General features: G+C 42.7%; 1 protein-coding gene across 1 annotated transcript in view; it reads left to right on the top strand.

Annotated features, from left to right (window-relative positions):
- Positions 1–760: 760 nt before the first annotated feature.
- Positions 761–23,905, top strand: part of TECTB (tectorin beta) — a 35,596-nt gene continuing 12,451 nt past the window's right edge. Inside the window, exons 1-7 of the mRNA XM_084635227.1 lie at positions 761–784; positions 16,522–16,621; positions 18,584–18,774; positions 19,309–19,451; positions 19,555–19,627; positions 23,111–23,214; positions 23,302–23,385. Of these exons, the coding sequence (XP_084491353.1) occupies positions 764–784; positions 16,522–16,621; positions 18,584–18,774; positions 19,309–19,451; positions 19,555–19,627; positions 23,111–23,214; positions 23,302–23,385 (716 nt within the window). The 5' untranslated portion in view covers positions 761–763. The remainder of the gene's footprint in view (positions 785–16,521; positions 16,622–18,583; positions 18,775–19,308; positions 19,452–19,554; positions 19,628–23,110; positions 23,215–23,301; positions 23,386–23,905) is intronic.

Below are 23,905 nucleotides of genomic sequence, written 5' to 3'. Positions count from 1 at the left end.
AGAGCTTTGCTGAGGTGACAGAGATGGTCATTGTCAATTCAAGATTCTTTCAGGGCAGATCCAGGGGTAATCCCTGGGGATCTCTGCCTCACTTTAGAATCTCTAGCCCTGTGAGAATTAAAAACACCAAAGATTTGTGACTTGGACCACAGCCCCTGCACAAAAAAACAGAGCCTAAATTACCTATTGCAAGTTTAGGGCCAATCCAGTGCCAACAATAGGAGTTCACTGACCATTAGATCAGTCCCAACATGATCTCAACTCAACTTCATACAAAGCCATTTCTTGTTTGCATTGGTGTTGTACAAACATATTCTGGAGAAAGCCAGTCCTTGCTCACAAGAGCATACAGTCTAAAGGAGAAGCAAGGGATACAGCATACAAGCAAAGCAAAAGCTATTTATATTTCTAATGACCACCATTAAGTATGATGCATGATCTCAAAAGAAAGGGCACCAGCACTCAAAAGCCATTTAACAACTCTTCATAATGCATTTATCAGACCCTCGACAATAAGAGACTGTCTCCATTTGGGATGTTATCGACCTGCTGGAAATCACAAACGTTTAAAAAGTAGGACACTCGAAGGCTAATGGTTACAGTGTATTAATAAAAGTAGGTCTAAGAATGAACTAGTGGGATTATGTGGCTTGGAAAACATGAACACTGATTCTAATCAGCAACGGCTATTGATAAGAGTGCAAAGGTTCGAGTTTACATTTTATACGGGCGGTGATTTGAGAGGACAGCACTATAGATACTGATGGAAGATTGTTTGATAACAGTGAGTAACTGAATATTAACTGGAGGTATGAGAGAGTGGACTAAGGTCTGAGTGTAATAGGGAGACTTTACCCTTCTATAGCACAGCATGGCCAAACCCAAACTTTCAAAAAATCATGATTTTTGGAGCCTAACTTATGAGTGGCTTAAAAATCATGAGAGTTTTAAAAGAATGCATTTGGAGTCCTGTTATTTGCCTTCCAGCTTTTGAATCTTTAAGGTTCATGTTTTCTTGTGCAAGGGCTAGAAACTTACTTTTTAGAAACAAAAATTAAAGCTGAGATTCTGTTGGATGCTGAGGCCTTACAGGCTATAAGGGAAAACATCAAATGTTGCAAAACTCACAATAAATTGGTGAGAGTTTGCAACACTGGCTGGTAGAGACTTTCACTGAATCATCTTAGAGCAGGGGTGGCCAACATGTGGCTCTGGAGCCCCATGCGGCTCTTCAGAAGTTAATATGCGGCTCCTTGTATAGGCACTGACTCCGGGGCTGGAGCGACAGGAGCCAACTTTCCAATGTGCAGGGGGGTGCTCACTGCTCAATCCCTGGCTTTGCCGCAGGCCCTGCCCCACTCCACCCCTTCCTGCCCCCTCCCCTGAGCCTACCGTGCCCTCGCTCCTCTCCTTCCCCCCTCTCCCCGCAAGTCTCCTGCACACCATGAAACAGCTGATCAGGAGACACGGGAAGGGAGAAGGAGGTGCTGATTGGCGGGGCTGCCAGTGGGTGGGAGGAGCTGGGAGTGGGGTGGGGGGAGCTGATACGGGGCTGCTGATGTATTACTGTGGCTCTTTGGCAATGTACATGGGTAAATTCTGACTCCTTCTCAGGCTCAGGTTGGCCACCCCTGTCTTAGAGCACTGTGCATTAACTGGATTAGGCCTTGGGTTACCTCTTCAGCAGCAAGGCCCAACTTTTGAAAGACAACTTTGTTTAATCTTGGAATTCAGACTGTTTTGTGAGAGTCTCCTTCAGCACGCAGCGACCAGTCCAAGTCCTCAAACAGCAGCACACATGGGTGAGAGGCTCCTGTGAGGGCCCATTCCAAGCCACCCCCACACTACTTTGAAACAGGCAGCTCCCAGCTAACGTAGTTTACAAAGCTAATCACACACACACATATATACAGAGCAATAAAGTATTCAAACAAACTCAGTACTAAGAATCAGCAATATGGACCCATTTCTAAGACTCTCCCAAGGGCCCTCAGGCTTGCCGTCCGCACTCCAGCGCCACACACGCATAGAGCAGGTGTGCATGGTTATACCCACAGCATCATACCAGAGGGTCAACCTGAGGCACAAAAAGCTCAAAGGCGACATTTTCATACTTGGGTGGCAAAAGTTCAGCATCTAAATCTAGATAGAGGCACTGAAATAGATGTGCCCTGGCGGTCAGAGATGCTAAATAGGCACAGCTCCCACTCAAGTCACCAAGTCTAGTTCTATATCACCATATCCAAGATTGTAGGCTAGCCACCACTGGATAACATATGGGAGTGGGGAAGGTGGCTGTCTCCAGAGTGCCCCCCTTGCAGCAGGGGTGGCCGTGCCAGAATCCCTGCCTCAGTTTCCCTTTAGTCAGTCTTCAGCCTATTCTTGTTTTAGTGGCAATTTGCTGCCATAGACATGACTTGGCCTTCCTGCCAAGCTGCTAACAAAAGACCACCCATTCCAGGGGTCCACGTCCAAACCATACCCAGTGCAAAGTCTTCGCTCCACTCTCCAACTAGCGCCACCTTCCCAAGGAGTCTGTCTTTTCTGTTCTTGGGGCTCAGCTTTCACCATTCCTAGGCTCCTTTTCACCTCTCTCCTCAGTCCCGCCTGGGCTCCTTTGGGTTGCCCCCTGCTCTTTCCTGAACAGCCACTCCCCAGCCTTCCTGACTGGAATCTTCTACAGGCCTCTGTCTGCCTTGTACTCTCCTCTGGCTCCTCAGAGTCTTCTGCGCTCCTCTGCAGCCAGCTCCCCACTACTGGACTTCTTTCCTTTTAAGTCCGACCCTGTCCAGTTGTAGCCAGCAGAGCTAAATGAATAGAGCTGACTGGCCTCAAGGCCTCCTGGTCCTTAATGGCGCAGGCCACCCTGTTACAGCATCCAAAGGAACAGCGTGCACTGTGGTTTTCTCCTCCCTGCCGACTCAGATCAAAGCAGTGCTGTTGTGTGCCCATATTCCCAACATCAATGGTCCTGCTGACAGCTGTTTGCCTAGATTATACCTGCTCGGAGAACAAAATCTTCAGGAGAGAAAGCATAAATTCTCTGCCAGGTCAGGGTGTACATCCCCAAAAGCACAGACCAAGCCCAGCTATATTCCACCCCAGAATGTTCCTCCCTATGTAAGCAGTGTCAGGATGAGCTCCACCCTGACATCTGGTGGTGAGGTGTGGCAAGTTGTGGAAAAGAACTTCAGGGGCCGATCTCATTTGCATAGGCACACCCCACCCCGCCTAGAATGAGGCCATAGCTGCCCAAATGGTCACTTTGGCTGCTGTGGGATCCCCAGTGTCTCTATTATTGGGGCAGGAAGAATAAATTGTTATTACCCTGATTATGGGAACTGTGCTTGGAACTATACTTGGCCTTTTGTTATGATGGAGGGACTCACCATCAACTAAGTAGCACTTGCTAGGCAAGGGTCATGGGTTCCAAAACTCTGTGAATTGAGAGAGGTTGGGGACAAGTATTAATATTTGGTGGCATGAGCCCCTGGGTGAGGGCCTTACATGCTAATTGCACTTCCTCCTCTCTCCACTGTGGAATATCAGAGCTAATTTTGATTCTATTAGGAGTCTAGTTACAGGCTGCTGAGCTCACTTTGGGCTAATGGTGCACCAGCACGGAGGCTCCCCGACTACAAGCTGAATTCACCTAAGAGCTGAAATCACTGAGCATTGTGTTAAGTAGTGGGGGAGCCTGAAGATATATTGTGGAGCAGTTTGTGGGATGGCTGGAGTGCCTTGCAGACAGGCTGGTGGAGCAGTTCGGAGGACGGCGGGAGCTGCTTGTGGGATGTGGAGCGGAGCAGTTTGTGGACTGGCTGGTGGAGCAGCGGAGCCGAGCGAAGCAGTTCGTGGGGTGGCTGGCAGAGCGAAGGCCTATGGAGTTGTGGGGCGGTCAGCTTCAGATTATGTAAGGTGCCCCCTACCTCTCTCCCCCCCACCATCTCCACCCAGGTTGGGAGGTAAAGCTCACAGATAAACTTTCGAACTCTGGGGCTGCCCTGACCAGGGACAGACACTTTTGGGTCATTGGACTTTTGGGACTTTGGGTGATTTGGGGTTGCTGGACTCAAGAACCAAAGGGAAAGGACATGCCCCAATTTGCTTGGGGCGGTTTTTTTTTTTTTTTTTTTTGCTCATGGGTTGTGTTACGAATCCTGTTGGTGGTGTTTCCCCAACATAATGCCACATTGTTTCTCTCTGTTATTAAAAGTTTTTTTGCTACACTCAGACTATGTGCTTGCGAGAGGGGAAGTATTGCCTCTTGGAGGCGCCCAGAGGGGTGGTATATATTTGTCCCAGGTCACTGGGTGGGGGCTCGAGCCAGTTTGCATTGTGTTATTGGAATGAATCCCCTAGATATTGAACCTGGCCTTTGTTGCTGCCAACTCTGATGGGCAGAAGGGTTACACCTATATTCCCTCATGGGCTTTTCTGGGAGCCTGAATCAGAGCAGACATATCTGTGCCTTGCCCCCCTTACACTTGCGAGTTTTCGAGCCTGCGACAAGCAGGACATGGCAACCAGGATTCATCCTCTTACCTGTTGGGCTCCATTTGCTTTACAAATCTAATACAATCTCTGAGTTATGGCATATTCAAAGATAATCTAGGGCTTGCAGAAGTGCCTCCAGGAAACTGGTGAGGGAGCGGGACAGCAGAAGGAGAGTGAGGTTTCTATTATGTATTTATATTTCAACAGCACCCAGAGGCCCTGGCTGAGATCAGGGCTCAGTTGTACTAGGGTGCTGTACACACACAGAGAGTCTCTGCCCTGAAATGAAGACAAAGGGTGGGAGGGGAAACAGAGGCAACAAGGTAAAGTGACTTGCCGAAATTCACAAAGCAATTTAGGATCAGAGCAGACAACAGAACCAAGTTCTCCTAACTCCCACTCCAGTGTCCCATCCACTAGATCACACACCTTTCCTGGTATCTGTAGTAAGAGGGAAGAAGGGGGCAGGGGAATGGACACAAATAACAGCTATAGTGAGCCAAAGGGGAAGTCAGTCAGAGTTTTTGGTGCAGAAGGGATTCAGGCTCACAGCATTGACATGACTATAACAAACTGATAAATCTAGCTTTAACAAAATCACACTAATTTGCTACAGTTCTAGCACCGATATGCTCTTGTCATGATAAAAAAAAAGTAGGGCTGTCGATTAATCGCAGTTAACTCACGTGATTAACTCAAAAATTAATCACAATTAAGAAAATTAATTGTGATTAATCGCACTGTTATACAATAGAATACCACTTGAAATGTAGTAAATATTTTTGGATGCTTTTCTACATTTTCAAATGTATGGAATTCTATTACAATACCGAATACAACGTGTACAGTGCTCACTTTATATTATTATTTTGGATTATGACTATTTGCACTGTAAAAACAATAAACAAAAGAAATTGTATTTTCCAATTCACATCATACAAGTACCATAATGCAATCTCCTTATCGTGAAAGTGTAACTTACAAATGTAGACCTTTTTTTGTTACATAACTACACTCAAAAACAAAACAATGTAAAACTTTAGAGCCTACAAGTCCACTCAGTCCTACTTCTTGTTCAGCCAATCGCTAAGACAAACAAGCTTGTTTCGATTTATGGGACATAATGCTGCCCGCTTCTTATTTATGCTGTCACCTGAAAGTGAGAACAGGCATTTGCATGGCACTTTTGTAGCCAGCATTGCAAGGTATTTATGTGCCAGATATGCTAAATATTCATATGCCCCTTCAGCCACCATTCCAGAGGACATGCTTCCATGCTGATGATGCTCGTTAAAAAAAGAATGTATTAATTAAATTTGTGACTGAACTCCTTGGGGGAGAACTGTATGTCTCCTCTTCAGTTTTACCTGCATTCTGCCATATATGTCATGTTATAGCAGTCTCGGATGAAGACCCAGCACACATCCATTTTAAGAGCACTTTCACAGCAGATTTGACAAAACTCAAAGAAGATACCAATGTGAGATTTTTAAAAATAATAGCTATGGCACTCGACCCAAGGTTTAAGAATCTGGAGTGCCTTCTAAAATCTGAGAGGGACTAGGTGTGCTTTCAGACATCTTGAAAGAGCAACACTCAGATGTGGAAACTACAGAACCCAAACCACCAAAAAAGAAAATCAACCTTCTGCTGGTGGCATCTGACTCAGATGATGAAAATGAACATACGTCGGCCTCCACTGCTTTGGATCGTTATCGAGCAGAACCCCTCATTAGCATGGAGGAATGTCCTTTGGAATGGTGCTTGAAGCATGAAGGTACATAAGAATCTTTAGCACATCTGGCACATAAATATCTTGTGATGCCGGCTACAACAATGCCATGTGAACGTCTGTTCTCACTTTCAGGTGACATTGTAAACAAGAGGTTAGCAGCATTATCTCCTGCAAATTGTAACCAAACTCGTTTGTCTGAGCAATTGGCTGAAGTAGGACTGAGTGGACTTGTAGGCTCTAAAGTTTAAATTGTTTTATTTTTGAATGCAGTTTTTTTGTACCTAATTCTACATTTGTAAGTTCAACTTTCATGATAAAGAGATTGCACTACATTACCTGTATTAGGTGAATTGAAAAATACTATTTCTTTCATTTTTTACAGTGCAAACATTTGTAATAAAAATAACTATAAAGTGAGCACTGTACACTTTGTATTCTGTGTTGTAATTGAAATCAATGTATTTGAAAATGTAGAAAACATCCAAAAATATTTAAATAAATGGTATTCTATTACTGTTTAACAGCGCGATTAATTGCAACTAATTTTTTTAATTGGGTGATTAATTGCAATTAATTTTTTTAATTGCTTGACAGCACTGAAAAAATGGAAGTAAACAAGAAGTCCTGACATAATTTAATAACAGCCGTATACCTATTTTCCACAGCAAGATAAAATAATAGCTGTGGAAAGACTGATTTCTAAACCCTAAATCAATATCTGGATCATGATAAATTATTTGAGAACAGTTTGTGTTCCATCCTCCATCTGCCTCCTGTCATGATCAGTGGCTAGCGTACCTACCTCCTTTTCTATTTCTTATTCTATAACATGGGTATTTTGGTGGATTAGGATGATGTATAGATTGTATAATAAACTGGGATGTTGTCTTCAGCAGCTCTTAAAAATAAATTCAGCTCGTAAACTGGGAAAAAGTGCAAGAGTTCTTGTTCAGACCTGCTGGAAGATGTATGTTCACTTGCATTAGCCCACCCCCTGTGAAAGGGCTGGGAGCTTAAGTTCCACGTTAGTACTGGGGGTTTTGGCATGAAGCCTTGCAGGTCTGGAAAACCTGACTCTCCAGACACTAAAGAGTTAAAAATACAGTCCAAGACCTTCGAGAGAGAATAGATATTTTGACCACTTCAATTTTTGGAGTGACCAACTTGTGATATTAAAAAGGGGCTTGAATTTCAGTCAGTGCTGAGCATCTGTGCTCTGAAATCAGGTTCCTTTTCACACATCTCAGGTTAGGCACTCACAATCACTAGCCACATTTTTGGATCTGTACATTTTTTTGCATATGTAAAACACGTTTCTGAAATAGCTAAGCATATGCTGGTTTCTTTTTTGAAGACCTGGAGTGGTCTTTGTTCATTGTCTTCAGCCGTATATCAAATCAAATGCCATGTTTTAAGTCAGCTGGAATGATCAGACATTACAGGAAGGCCAAACGCTGTATTTCAGCCCCTTTCCAAAAGAACTAAGCAGAATCAGCTACAAAGTTACACTAGTTAGTACATTCGGTTTTTCCATTGGTGCGAACAGAAAAGAACTGTAGATTGGATGCTTTTGCAGCCCCCTCCCTCACCCCGGATGACTCCCATAGTGCTAATTTAGGCCACCAAATATGGGACACTTTGGGGAGTGTGTTCAGTGGAAAATGTGTCTGTCTTGTGTTTCTATCCTCCCCTAAGTGTCCAGGATGTGGCCACTTTAAGAAGCATCCTCTTTCACTAGACTGAAAATTCCCCAGCCCTGACTCTGAGCTACTCTGAGTTTTTACTGGGTACCCAGTTCTCTGTATTAGAACAGTGGATTTGGCATGCAGGCATTTTAAGCAATGGGGCACGAGGTAACAGCACTTTCATGTAAGCCTTTTAGTTTCTTTTGTCGCTACCACAGGTCTTGATCTTTTTGCAATGTAGAAGAATTTTTAGTGGAAGGGGAGGAAGGAGAGAGAATGGGTCCCTTGTGTCGTTCATTACTTTAACTGATTTTCTCAGGCTGGCAGCCAGCACTGGCCCCATAGCTATTGCTCCAGTAATGTTCTTTTTCTGGACAGTGTCCCCGTAGCACTGGAATGTTGCAGCAGATATGGGCAACAGCACTGTAATGCCTCTAACTCGGCATGCGATAGTATGAGACAATCCATCAAGCCTTTCAGAGGGAAATCTGTAGCAGTTGTCTTAGCCCATCTCTGCTCATTACGTTTCAGAAGAGAGTGAGGCTGCATTCCCCAACTTCTTGCTCTGCAGCAACACAGCTGGAGAAACAGTGAGATTGCAGTCCAGCAAATTTAAAAAAATATGAAAAGCCAGGTCCTTACCTGGTGTAACTCAGTGATAGCTTCCCTGGCATCAGAGGATCTGGCCCTAAATGTGCCTTTTAAAAAAAATTAATAGGAAACTTGCATTGAAACCTTATAGTTTAATGAAATGAAATCACCACCCAATGTGACAAGTTAGTAGAGCTGAGCAAATACTGGATTTTCCAGTCAGGGACCAAGTCAACAAAAAATTCAGTTCCGTTTGAACCAAAACCAATTTTTTCCAATATTTGTCATTGAGTCAAAACCTTTGTTTGAATCAACCAAAATAGTTTTAGTCAACTCAAAATGAGGAGCTGGGTTTTTTTAGTTTTTCATTTCAATTTAGGCATTCGGGGTGTTTTTCTCTTTTTTTGTGTGGTTTTTTTTAAACTGGCCAAATTTGGAAGTGAAATGACGTGTCAAAATGGAGAGTCAAAATGAAGCATTTCAAAACAAAAAAAACCCAAAACATTTCCAAATGGTCCAAACAAAACATTTTGTCTATTTTGAGAAAATATTTTTAGGGTTTTTTTCTTTTTGGCCAAAACTGATTTGCAAATATGGGTTGAATTTGACAAATATTTTGGAGTCCCCAAAAATGCATATTTTGACAAAAATTCTATTCGCTGAAAAAAATATCACCCAGCTCTACTAGTTAGAACTGAAAGGGTATGTCTACACTGCAACTAAAAACCCACGACTGGCCTGTACCACCTGACTTGGCCCTCAGGACTCGGGCTGAGGGACTTCTAATTGTGGTGCAGACATCTGGGCTCAGGCTGGAGCCTGGGCTCTACGACCCTGTGAGGTGGGAGAATCCCAGAACTCAGGCTGCAGCCCGAGCCTGAATATCTCCGCCGCAATTAAACAGCCCCATATCTCAAGCCCGCAAGCCTGAGTCAGCTGGCACGGGTCAGCTCCGGGTGTCCAACTGTAGTGTAGACATACCTGAAGAGTCCCAATGGAAACAAATTCCCAGGCAAAAACTTTGTAAGAGAAATTTTAAAAGAATATTCATTTAAATTAGATGATAAAACTGGGTATATACTACAAAAAAATCACATTTGTGAGCAGTCATTCTGGTTACCAATAGATGTTTACTTCTAGCATGTTCACACCACTTTTAATGGGTCATCATGAACATTCAGGTGAATGACTGGTTGATATAAATGTCTGGGGTATTTTTATTCTTCTCCTGTATTCACACACACGACACATCAGGGAATACCTGCATGAATTAGAGTAAATGCTTTCCATTATTCACCTGTCTAATTAGCTCAGCCATCCAATCAGGAAACGGAAACACCATCATGAGCTCAGGTGATCGACCAATCACACACCATGACTAACATTATGAAGAGCTGAAGCACTCAGTTCCCAAATACTCCATGAACTGAAATGTATTTACACTACCTGTTAACTGAACAATCATTAATAACAAATACATTCATACAAATCAGGGCTTGTTGCTGGATAATTCACAAGAAAAGAAAAGGTCTAACTTTCTGCGTAAACTAATGGATAATTGGATCATTGCTTTTAGAGGTTAATATACTTTGTACTTATGTAGATCTCCTGTCATCCAAGATCTCAAAGCAACATACGAAGTATGAAAATAAGCCTCACAACATCCCTACAGACTAACTACTCTCCTAAATAAGGACTACTAGGGTGAATAAAGATGACATGATCAGGCTGTCAGGCCCAGAACCTGCAAGGTATTGGCTTCCAACTCCTGTTGAAATCAATGGAAGTTAGGAGCTTAGATACCTTTGAGAATCTGGGCCTTAGTTTTTAATCAGTCATCTCTCTCTTAGGCAAAACTCCATGGAAATGAATAAGTACTTCAGTATTTGGCCCAATTTCTCTATAACGTGCTTTGAAACATAGTGCTCAAAACAACATCAATATGAAGTGGAATCTAGGGTTCGGGGTTATAGGCCCGATCTAATTCTCATTGAAATCAGATAGACCCTTTCCATTGACTCCAGTTAGAGTTAAATTAGGCCCCATAAGATCATTGCTTATAGATCTGAGCATCCATCAGCTTTATTCTCTTATCCAGTGTAATAAAAACCAGATGTCATAATATTCATCCCAGCATAGACTAGTTTCCATCATGTAACAGCCGGACAGTAAATGTTTGCTCAGCTCTCAGTCGAAGGGGGGACCAAAGCAAAAGAGACAAGCTGCCCTTTTAGGTTAGGTTCACAACAAAGCTTTCATTTACTCTTGGTTGAGATTTCTACTGATACGTACACTGTTAAAATGTTGCTTAAATTAAGGGGAGGGGCTGGGCAATGAGTCTCAGTGGTGTACTTTGCAATTTAATGAGCTTTTATTTTTTTTTAAATTACTCAGAGAAATACAAACCTCCCCCAGGTCTTAACCTTTTATCAGCCCAGGTATCAAACACCGGTTGGCCTAAGTACATTTTGTGCAGTCCTTGTTTCTTATGCAAATGGAAACATCTATAGACCAGTCTGCACTGTAGTCGAATTTGTTTCATGGACTTCATTCTGTTTTGTACTTTTCACCTAAAAGGAGTATCAGGTAGCTGGAGGCTTTTTCCCCCGCCATGAGGAGATTGTGGGAGATTTATTTTGTTCCTAAAATTATTGAGATAAATCCATCTGAGTGCAATTCCACTGAAGTCAGTTGGGTTACCCAAGGGGTGAATATTTTTCATCACCCTGCTTCAAAGAAAAAGCACTACTATGTAGTCAATCTTCATGTATTTTAAGTGTTTCTACTAATGCTATAGGATGATCAACCAAAAATATATATGCTACTGTCTTTGTCAGTCAGGGTGTTTGTATTATGTCCGTACCTACATAGCTCTTGATCAAATCGCAGTTAAACGCCTTGAGCCCAAATCCAACTCCACTGAAGTCAATGGAGTCACACTTTATCTACCACAGGGCTGAATTTGGTTCCTTGAGTCTGAAGAATTGGGATGGGCAGACTTGCAAGGACAAGCTTTCTCATGAGATCCTTCCTCTTGTGTTTGGGCTGCACGTATCCTGTCTCGTGATGTTTTGACACTTATGTTGATGTTTCCAGTCCTAAGCAAAACTAGGAAGTAGAGAATCACAAAAGCAATGACAACAATAAGTTAACCACTCTATCTCAATCTCTCTCTCTCTTTTTTTTTTTTTTTTTTTTTTGTTAAAACACACACCACAAATGTTCCATTTAATTTTGGATCAAGAAATGAGTAGATGTTTGAATTTGGGCTTTATAAAGTGACATATAGATCTGGATTTTCAATATCACTAATTCCAGGATTTTTGGTCTGGGCCCAGGCTCATCTGTAATTGGATTAAACCAGCTGACTCATGCTCTCTGTTCTTGTATAATGAACTATTCTTTAACTCAGTTGCAATGACAGTGGACTAGGGTGGAGTGGCCTGATCTTGCATGTCAATACATGTGTAAGTAATTTCATTTAAATCAATGGATAATTATTTACAGAATTGGGCCCATAAGGGCAAAAGGACCAGCCTATTTAATATACTCTGGTCTAGTCTTGCAATTGTTATCTGACTAAAGTTGCAGAGTCAGGCTTGTGGCTTATTGTTTGAAATAGGAAATAGGGAATTGTTAGGTCCAGTATTCCACTATTTTTACTTGAAATATCATGGGCTATATTGTACCCTCACATTATAATGAAATCAATGGGGAGTTCTGCTTAAAAATTCATAGCCTGAGATGGCCCCAACATTTTTACTATTAAGAAAATAGTGTTTATATTACTATAATTCCACATTAGAGAGACAAGGTCGGTAAGGTAGTATCTCTTATTGGACCTGTTTCTGTTGGCAAGGAAGACAATGTTTCGAGGTTACACAGAGCTGAAAATTAGGACTCAAACTCATCTCTCTCACCAACAGAAGTTGAGCCAATAAAAGATATTACCTCATCCAACTTGTTCCTCTAATATCCTGAAACCAACACAGCTACAATGCTGCATACTAGAATTCCACATAACTGATTGCTTATTTTTAGACCAAGTTCCCCTCCAATACACCCCAAGGACAAACTGTTTGTGATATTGGTGACTAACTCATCTCCTTAGGAATGAGAAGGAGGAAAAAATGGCAGGAGTAAAGAGAAGAGGGAGTTGCACATCGCATTAGAAATGTTAATACACATTAAAAACTTCCCTAATACTAACTCACCATGTAAGGAATTACTTTAGTTGTATACATTTTATTGGGAAAATCTAGGCTGGGTTTTTGTGGGGTTTTTTTTGGTAAGTTTTATGAAAAATTCAAAATGTGGAAGTTGTTTACATTTTGCAGAATTCAAAACAGAGCAATTTTTCCCCATTTTTACAAAATTGTTAATTGACATTTTTATTGATACCATTATCAAAACATGTAGCTTGCTGAAAATTAGGTTTTCAGACAGCTTAAATATTTCAATCAACATTTTGATAGCAGTTTCCAGTGGTTTCTGATACAAATCCTTGACAAAAAATTTGTAATTAAAAAAAGGCAGCAAGAGTTTTGCAAACAAATAAAAAGGATGGGGGGGGGTATTTTTTGAATAATTTTCATTTTGAATGAAAGGCCGTTTTTTTTTTATTTAGCTATTTTGCTTTTGAAAACTGTCAACCTGCTGTAGGCAAATCCTCACTGGACATCTGCACCCTCTGAAGTCCTCAAACACAATGAAAATGCCAACTTCCTGCTGTATAGCAGGCTAAGTTCCCTGTAAGCTGCGCGACTGCGCAGCAGGCTATCAAGGGCTGTGCAGGTGGGGAAAGGTGCCAATCCCCCCACCCAATCCAGCCCCACAGGAGCTGCTGGGGAAAGGAGCCCCTCCCCGACCCAAGCCCAGCCCCACAGGAGCTGCCACAGCCCAGGAGAGGCACCTCTCTGCCAGAAGTGCCACGGCCCAGCCCAGTCCAGCCCGGCCCAGCCCCACCAGAGCTGCCATGGCTGGGGAGAGGCACCTCTCACCTGGCCCCAAGCTGCTGCAGTGAGAGAGGGCTGGGGGGAGTCCTCTATCCCCACCACAGCCCCAGGGCAGCCTGGACCCCAAACCCCTCATCCCCAGCCACATCCCAGGGCCGCACCTCCCCGCACCCCAACCCACTGCCCCAGCCCTGAGCCCCCTCCCACACTCTGAACCCCTAGGCCTCACCCCTACCACACATCACCTCCATATTGGTGCACATAACAAAATTAATTCCGCCGACAGACAAAAGAAATTAGAGGGAACACTGGTAACAGGGATAGGTGGTGGGCTCTGCACCTCCTAGCATACAGCCTGGTGAAGGACAGAATGTGGATGAGCTACAATCATGATTATTGGGTCTCTGTATGATCTACTGTCTCAAAACACCATGTCATGGGGAAGCCATGGGTTATATGTGCCGCTACCCACATACATTTGCAGACACAGCTGGCCACAATGTATGGTGAATATAGGCCTTTTGATCTGGCTCTCCGCACAAGGGTGACTTTTACCCATTATGGACGCTTTTCTGGGATTAGGTGCAAAAGGCAAGTCCCACCTAAGGAAATATATTCCATCTTGGATTCATGTGAGCCTCTGCAAAAGGATAATAAAATCTACTGAAATATGAAAGAGCCTCAATGCTGGAAAATAATCTATTGAATATTGTCTCCTGTGTCTATCCGAGTGACATTAGAGGGTGGGATTTTCAAAAACACCCAAGCGAGCTAGGCCCTAACTCCCATAGATATTCAATAAGAGTTGGGCACACAGTGTCCGTGATGGGGATGTGGGCAGTCAGGCCTAGTGGTCAGAGCAGAGAGGTGCCCAAGCCAAGGATCACAGACAGAGGCAGAGCCAGGGTCAGAACTGAATTCAGCAGCCAGATGCCAGAGCCAAGGGTTAGACCCAAAGTCAGAGGTCAGGAATCAGAGCCAAGGGTTAGGCCTGGTCTACACTGGGGGAGGGAGGGGAGGAGAATAGATCTAAGTTACGCAACTTCAGCTACGTGACTAACGTAGCTGAAGTCGACGTACTTATATCTGCTCACCACGGTGTCTTCACTGCAGTAAGTCGACAGCTGCCGCTTCCCCCATCGACTCCGCCTGCGCCTCTCGCTCCGGTGGAGTACCGGAGTCAATGGGAGAGCGCTTGGCGGTTGATTTTTCGCATCTTCACTAGACGCTATAAATCGACCCCTGCTGGATCGATCACTCCGGAGGTAAGTGTAGACATGCCCTTAGACCGGGTTACCTCGTGTGAGGTAAGGCAAGAGCAGGGCTGGACCAGGCAGGCACAGGACCTATCATAACTGTGGGCAAATGCTTTGAGCAGCCAGTGAACTGCTGCTGCAACTGGTCTTAAGAGCCAGTCTGCTGATCCTTCCAGGTAATGGAACGAATCATGCAGCCTTCTAAAGGCTAGCTGCACTTATTAGATTGTCTGGAGAGTAGGTCTGCTGCAGGCCCTGCTTCCTGACACATAGTACCCTTGTGCTTGTTTGAAATTCCCACCCAATGGGCATTCAGTGTCTTTTAAGTAAGCAGATTTCAGCCAGCAGGCAACTGGCTTCCTGCCAATAAAAAAAAAGTCCACATACTATCTTCCAAGTTAAGATGTAAAACAAATTTGGTGCAACTTTCATACTGTTAGCAGAATTCTGTTTGAAGACCATAATAAATAGGTTTAAACCTCATTCAGATAGCATGAATAATGTCTACCCTAGAGCAGGGGAACTGAACTTTCCATTCAGTTACTTTGTACAATTCTTTTTGGCCATCCTACCCTATTGGATACTACTGGTTGATTGAGATTTAACCAAAGATGGGTCCCTTTCACAAGATGGCCTATATAAAGTGACGATAACGCCAGCTGGATTCATTTGAAAGAAGGACATCTTGGGAAGAGCAGATACACAGCTAACAGAATAAAACGGGGAGAATGAACACCTGAATCCTTTGCCTGTTCTTGTCTTGTAGGTATTATATTCCTTAAACTTCTAATGGGTGCATGTGATTTTTTTAAAGGAATTGTCACTTAGATATACAGTATAAACATTTAATATATTATTAGAAAAACAGGCTGATTGATTGAAAATGTTTTTTGTGTTGAAAATACTAATTCCAAGGAAAAAATTGTTTTTCTATCTGGGCACATTACTGGCTAAATGATACTTGTTATTTCTGTCTGCTGAGTGATCTGTGTAAGCTAGAGGAATTACCTAAAAAGTGTCTAGTATTGAAAAATACAAGTATTATGGCCCTGATCCTGCAAACTGTTCTGTGCTGGGACCATGCCTGCATCGGTGCAGAACAGCTTGAAGGTTTGAGGTCTGTGACTGAATTCGTAATACTATTAATTCACATTGCTATTTTGCAAACTCAGAGGCTAATATTAAAGGAGAAATCATATCATTCACTCAACAGCTTTGCATGAGAGAGTGAGATATATATTGCAGGATAACAACCATCCGGACTGAATATGGGAATAGTTTCTCTGTTTGGCTAATAAGTAAAGTGTATTTTTACTCACCTCTACACTTCTTCTTCTTCCTTCCAATTAGCTCTTCTCTCTCTTCTTCTGATTTCCTTGCTTGATTTTGTTTTTCCTGCTTCTCTTTTTTCCTTCAAATTCATTGTCTAATTTTGATTCATTCATGTTTGAAGCTCTTTTATTCTGTGACTTTTATAGGAACAAAAAAGAAATCCTTAGTAGTGACACAGATCCATTACTAGACTCAGATGCTGAAATGATCAATAATGATGCCAAAGAGGCAGACGTGCTCAGGAAATATTTCTGAGTGGCCATTGCAATCAAACTGGATGACGTCTCAATATCACAGAATGATTTTTCCAGCAGTGACTAAGGAGCATGTTAAACCACATCTACAAGTCTATAATTGCACTTGATGGAATTTCAGAGACATTTTCTCTTTTTTAAAAAAAATTAACATTTTAAAAAAATGCGTTAAGACCCAACAGCATTTTAAAAGGCAAACTCTGCTTTTGTTATCAGTGTATTCTTGGCCCTTTGGAAGACATGGTGATTGTTGCTATTTATCTGCTGGACATCTTGGTTCAAGCCTTTGCAGCCCCCTGCAATCCAAATAAAGCAGGTAAAATAACTTCAATTTATTTTTCTAAATAAAATCTTCTCTCACAGTTAAAGGAAGCCAAAGGGTTTCTGGTTAGGTAACAATGAAATATCTATCTTGAGGGATTTAAAGTTTTTAATTCTGGCACAGTTTTTATTGGTCTGACTTTAGTCTCAGCTAACACAGAAAACAAACTAAGGCCAAACTAAGGAGCGGTCACAGTGCATAAAATTAAACATGTGTGAATCTCTGCAGGATCAGGGCCTAAAAGAGTCCTGAAATTAGAAATGAATCTAAAGCATTCTAACATATCAAGGGCTACATCCTGCAAATCCTTGCCACATGAGCAGGCATTACTCATGTGAGTAGTTCCATTGACTCCAGTTGGACTACTGACGTGCATAAGGGTTTGTAGGGCTGAAACCTAACAAATATAACCAGGGTACTGTATTAGGGGGGTGAAAGTAACTTTCCGATCCTCCACTGAATTCTGCCTGGGAGCCCAACTGATTTAGTGCAGGACTGGGACCTTGGCTTGCAACTTTCAAAAATTAGAGAACATATATTAGAAATTTATCCAGGATCCCTTAAAATATGAAGTATCACTTTATCTGCATGTCCACTGTGCTTGTGTCAACAAAATGGATAAGCAGGAATCATTTCCATGAGCTATTGATGAATTTTAACAGTTGCTCATGAGTAAGGTGCTTTACTCATGTGAGTAGTCTGACTGAATTCAATAGGCATACTAATGCGTGCAAAGTTACTTGTGGGTGGGTGCAGGATCAGAGCGCAGTTACAAGGAGGATCAGGCTGGGAATTTTGAAAGTTCATTGATTTAAAAAAAGTGGAAATTATTAATGTCTCCACAGCTACATTCTCAATCCTGTCTTCCTTGAGCACCCACAACACAAAGCAAAGCCTGTGGCTATGCCGTGAATTCAAGATCAAGCCCTATGTATCCCATAAGCAGCAGTGTGCTTTGGGTTGGGGGGGATTTTTTTAAACAATATTTTGTTTCTGTAGCTAGCAGTCAAATTTCAATTTTCAGCCCACTAATGTTTAGGCTGCTTTTACTTTTTATGTATTCAAATTCATGCAACCTGTTTCCATGTAAATAAGAAGCACTATCACTGCAAGACCAAGTAAGCAACCCTATGCTGTGATGTGTAATATCTGTACTTCATGTCTGGGTCCAGCCTCTGTACTGACCGTTATTAAAAAGTTTGGTCTGTTTGTTTCATCTTTTGCAAACTGCATTTTGGCTTGGAAATTGTGACAATTATGTTTACATTGGCCCTGTATCGACAGCAATGGATATTAATATAAGAACTTTTAGTAATAGTATGGCCCAGATATAAAGCTGCTATGAATAGATGTACGTCTCCTGAAGACAACAAACACACTTGCCCTGGTTATTTTCAATGAAGTCAATAGTGATATGCTAAGTGACACCAGCTAAGGATCTGGGCCCATAACATTAACATGCGGTAATATGACAATTTTCCTTGTAGTACGATTTCACTTCATTTTTTCTTTGTTCTTTGATCAGCTGTTCTAATTGTAATAAAATTTACACAAAGGGTGAAATTCTGGCCCCTCTGAAGTCAAAGGCAAAACTCTCCCAGACCCCAATGGGGACAGACTTTCACCAAAAGAATTTTGATTATTATGGTTTGCTCTATAGATTTAGGCTGGTGGATTGGATTTTCAAAGAGACCTAAAGGGGTTTAGCCAGGCAAATAACAATAGATATCAAATTTAAATCCAATGGTATTCAAATGCCAAACTCCCATAGGCCCCAAACCTGCTTCCTTTAAAGTTAGTAGATAAACTTCCACTGACATCAGATCCTTAATCCAGTTTGAGATAAAGGTAGATCCAAATGTAAACTCCAGATGCAAACACTACCCACAAAGTTCAGATCTAGATCAGTCTTAGCAGGAGAATGGAACTTAGAATACCTGTATTTTTTCCTTTCAGACATCATTTTGGTGTATTGCTATCCTAAAACCATCATTACAAAAATTCCCGAATGTCCCTATGGATGGGAGGTTAATCAGTTGGCTCTTGGAGGCGTTTGCTACAATGGGGTTCATGATTCAGGATACTACCAATTCACGATTCCAGATTTATCGCCTCAAAACAAGTCCTACTGTGGAACTCAATCAGAGGTAAGTACATCATGAGCAAAAATTCGCTTCCCGTGCATTGGCAGCTACTTTGTACAGCATGGGCCCATTCCAAAGCCCACTGAAGTCAGTGGAAAGATTCCCATGACCATTAATGTTCTTTGGGTCAGGCTATACATGCTGTAACTGAGGCAGGCAGGATGTAAACTCAGACGATTTGTCAAAGGCTCTAGGGCTTTTCAATATCATGGATCATTGACACTTATGTTGGAAGTCAGACAGCCCTGCATCCCTGGCGCAGCCAAAACGCACATGGGATTAGGTCCACATTCAATTCATCTACATGTACATGTACTAACATTACCGTCTTCTCATTTACTTGTGTGCTCAGCTCTCGGCAACTGGGGCCTCAAGACTCTACTGTAACAGAAATGCATAAAGAACCAGAACAGATTGTTTTGCTGATCATTTATGTCACAAGAATGGCCTTTTCCTGTTTCAAACATCAGGCAGAGGTCCCTGTTTGCATCCAATTTTCACTGCCAGCATTTCTCTCATTGTCCCCCCCGACTGCAGTTTAAAAACCCTATCTATCACTTCTACAACTCCATCGTCTCCAACGACAGTTCGGTAATTGTGAAGAGCCAGCCTGTGAATTACTCATTCACCTGTACTTACCATGCAAACTACTTGGTCAACCAGGCTGCCTTCGACCAAAGGTAACTCCCCCAGGAGGAACAGACTCCCCCATTTTCAGCACAGGGCTGGCTCCATTATCAATAACATATGTTTCAGTCATACGAAATGTTCTCAATTTTCTAGAGTGGCGACAGTCCATGTGAAGAATGGGAGCTCCGGTTCATTTGAAAGTCAATTATCCCTCAACTTCTACTCTGTAAGTGCTCCTTCTCAGCCGGTATTTAGTCTGTCAGAGCCTGCACAATGGGGTGAGTCCACTCACTTCATGGGAGCCGTTCCATATTTCCACCAGCGTCCATGAGAAGGGAATCCAGCCATAAGAGCGCCTCTGTTTTGTACGGTATTGAGCACACTGTCACCACGCAGCAGATAATGAACATGGGATTTATGGGGGGGGGGATGTACTTATTTCTAATAAATTAATAAGGATCAATCTAGATGGAACAGAGTAGCTCATATACCATTTTTAAAACATGTAATGTCCCTTTGTGGCACAGATTTCGCTGACTAGAGGCGTGTTTCTCTCTTGCATGGTTACAGATTTGATGGTGTCAGAAGAAACAGCCAAACTTTGCTTTTAGGCTAAACAAAGAACTGTGTGAATCCACAGACACTGCTTCTATCCTCCAGTCTCACAAAATATAGAAGCCCCTTTCATTCCTCCTGAAATTTGCTTAGCTGTTCTCCGATGAGCTGGCTGCTTAGTGTTCCCCTGAGATCTTTAGTTCACACTGGATTTGATTTCCAATGTTTGCCCCATGCCAGCAAGATTTCCTTTTAAAGTTCTACCACCTTTTCGGGGGGGCGGGGGGGCACGCGGGAGTCTGTCTGCATTGGCAGAGCAGCAAACCAACCCCTGAATCTATTTCCAGAAAATCACAGTGTAAGTGGAGGGTAGCCCAGTAGCCTAGATTTTACATGAATAAAACACACTAGTAATGATATGGAGCCAAATCCTGAGGCCAGGCTATGGGGCGGCTTTGCATATGGATCCTCTACAGGGCTTGGATGGATGGAATCTTCCCCTATACCTACTGGATTTAGGGTACCAGTGGAATCTTCCCCATCCCCGCTGGTTTTAGGGAACCAACAACCAAAGGCTTTGGTCCCTGCTTATTTGTGGTGTGTGAATGATCTGTTAAATACCTCAATCCTGTTGCTAGTTCCTGGCTGAATGATGGGAGAATAACAAATGATGGAGAACGAACAAGCTATTTCCAATCTGTTCTTTAGCCAAGTTAATTATTTGAACTAAAATTCTTGAGGCTCCAAGGAGTCACAAACAGCCAATAGTACTCCTTGAGTACTCACAGACTACAAATAATGACCACTGTGAGTAAGTGTGGCGCTGACTCATGACATGTATGGGCAAAACATGGGTGAATCACTACTTTGTTAGGGCTGCTCAAAATGTTCTGAACAAAACATTTTCTCTTTAGAAAATGGGAAAAAGCTCAGTTTTGATGGAATTTTCCATCAGCAAAATAGCTGCCATGGTGCCTCAGTGGAGTTATAGTTCTGGGTCGCTCATGCCCCATTTGCCCAAGTGGGCCCAGCTTCCAAGCCAGACTCACTTTCTCATGAGACAGTGCAGTTTCTTTTTCACCCCGAATTCAAGATGAAAAGAAAAGGTCAAAATATCAAAATTTCCTGCAGGATGAAAATTGTTTTGCAATGAGCTCCATTCTTTGTACTATTCAAACAGCTCTAGTTTGGGGCATAATATTGCTTTATCGCTACAGGGATCCTTCCACCTCTGCTAATCGCTGTCACGGTGATGCCAAATGGCTCAGAGTGAAACTAAAAAGCATAAGGGGCTTGGGCTTTATAACCATTTGCATGCAACGACTTTGATTGCCCAAATGGCCATTTGTGCGCACAGACTCAGTAACCACAAGCCCACATAAACATTTTCACCTGCACAGTTTGGTGTCATAATGAAATAAACAAACTGGGGGAAGAAACTAATAGAAAAATCAACGTCAAGTGGTACAGGTCAGGAAAAGCAGCTTCAAAAGTGTAGCTCGTTGCAGGGTAAGGATTAATGACGCTCAAACCACTTGTGGCTTCAGCATGACTTAGAGATTCCTTCTGTTTCTTGACAGAGAGTGTCATAGTATCTATGCTGGCATCTTAAAAAAACATGTTGAGTTAGGCTTGTGGCTGCCTCATGCCTTCAAATATGTTAATCACCTCAGGCCAAAGATAACAAATACCTTCCCAGTGTTTTCAGGATGGTTAACATTACCTTGTGTTGTAAAAAAGGTTGTAGAAAATTCTGCTTTCTCCCAACAGAGGGCAGCAGGGAGCCTTACATTTCCCCTTCCAGGTCTTAAACCCGGAGGAATGTGCCAGGGCCCTCCAAACAGAAAGCACCTGCTGTTTTACAAAAAAACCCATGTCAATAGGTTGCTACTGGAACGAGGCCAATGCAGCAGATGTGGTGGAGCGAGTGTACTTGACACGAGGGGCAGGGGTGCGCACTTCAGCAGTTCACTGCAGGAGGGATTTTGCCTGACTCAGAATTCTTCCGGACGCTCCCGGGCCGCTCACACTGGAGTAGGAGTTCCCCCATCCTTTCAACGGAGGCAAAGTACATGTCTGCCTCCACCAGGACGCTATTAGCACTTTCAAGGGACTAGGTAGCAGCAGGAACTTTGTACCATGATGCGTTTCCTCAGCCACAGAGTCAGGCAGGATTAATTCCATCCCAGCCATAAGTATGGTGCTCTTATCCTTCATCCCTTGCCTCCTTCTCTTGGTCATCTCTGCAGGTAGTGAATCTTATAGACCCTGTGAGGATTGGTACATCCAGTTTCTGCATTCCCCGTCATCCATTCTTCCTTCTGCAACAAGGCTAAGCAGTTATAAATCAGTGTAAAGTTCTTAATGTCACAGACATCCCATGGTTGTTAGCCTAGGTACAGTCTTTAGGTTTAAGTTCAATACAGGCAGCCTATTGGATATTTCAAAGCTATGGCTACAAGAGACTGCTGTAATGTCTCTAGGCTTTTGTTGTCCAGAGGAATGTGAGAAAAACAGTGCTAGAGAATGAGAAAGTTAGGAAACAATTCAAGGGAAGAAACAGATGAAAGATGGTTCTGTGGAGCTTTGGGGCTGTGTATCTTTCTATCTAACCAGATAGACAACGCTTTGAACTGTACACCACACTTTCGTTTACACAGTTTCAGTCTCTTACTAGCTTTGTTTTACTACAGTGCAATGAGAAGCTGCAAGGCTCAGGGTCCCATGGAGACATGCTTTGTCTGGACATCAGCACGCAATCCTTGTCAGTTCAGCAAAACACATTTTGCAACTCAGACTGTCTTTTACAGAAGCCTCTTCTTTCTTGCTGGACATAAACATAAGGTAGCTGGCTAGCCCCTTTCCTGAGAAAAGGAAGATGGTTTCTTGAGCCCTCCTGCAACTCGACTTTACAATTTAAGCCTTAATCATGTCAATGACTGTTGTAATCTGACATTATGGGGGAAATGCTGTTAGCAAAGATGGATGGATATAGTGATATGTAAAGCTAATCGTGTCTGACCCCATATCAGAACACCCCTATCAAGGGAATCCAGACTTCTGAACTCCATTTTTCTGTGCTTGGCTTTATTACGTAATCACATGTCTTTGCTTTGGTGGTGTTATTAATGCACGCTGCTTCTTTCTCTCAAAGAATGCCAAGTTTTCAAGCAAAAAAGAAGCCCCCTTTGTCGTTGAAACCTCAGAAATTGGTTCAGATGTATTTGCTGGAGTAGAAGCCAAGGGGTTAAGTAAGAGGTATGAAAGGTATTGATTTACAACTGGGAACTGTCGCTGACAGATAGATTGTTGCTGATGTCAGTGTATTGGTTGGTTTCCTCACAGGTTTAAAGTAGTTCTGAACAACTGCTGGGCAACACCTTCATCTGAGTATTTCTACCAAATCCAGTGGCCACTGATCACAAAAGGGTAGGTAATTATATGAGTGAGGCCAAACGATGTGTTACATGGATGAGTTACGTGAATATCAAATTGGGTGTTTTTAGGTCATGTTTGTACTGGTTGGCAAAGCATGATATTAGTGTCTACAGTCATACAAAGTGTGCACAAGAGGGATTGGTCTTGCGGTTTGCGTAGAAGCCTAGCAGTAATGGTACTGAGGCACATAGTCCAGGACAGATTAATAGGTAATAGCTTGTTACCGAGAGGACTCTGTTGGGCCTCCAATGTTTGTAAAATCATCCAAGGATTCCAAAAGTAAGAGGGTTGCATGAAGAAGCTGTATCACATTCTGCTTTCACTGACACCCAAGCAACCCATGTATTCCCCTACATGTCATAATGGTGCAGCTGAAAGCAAAATGACTATCAAGATGGGCTCAAGAAGAGCGTTATGAATGCCTGTCTCACTCCAGTCTCAGGCAAAGGGAGTATCCTGATGCTGCTTTTCGGAGGAGGCTAAAGAAAGCAGAGCATCAGAAATCTAGGGC

This window comes from Lepidochelys olivacea (assembly GCF_965140295.1).
Source record: "Lepidochelys olivacea isolate rLepOli2 genome assembly, chromosome: 7".
Lineage (NCBI taxonomy): Eukaryota > Metazoa > Chordata > Testudines > Cheloniidae > Lepidochelys > Lepidochelys olivacea.
The sequence above is the reverse complement of the archived record's forward strand: the minus strand, read 5'-3'. Positions and strand labels throughout refer to the sequence as shown.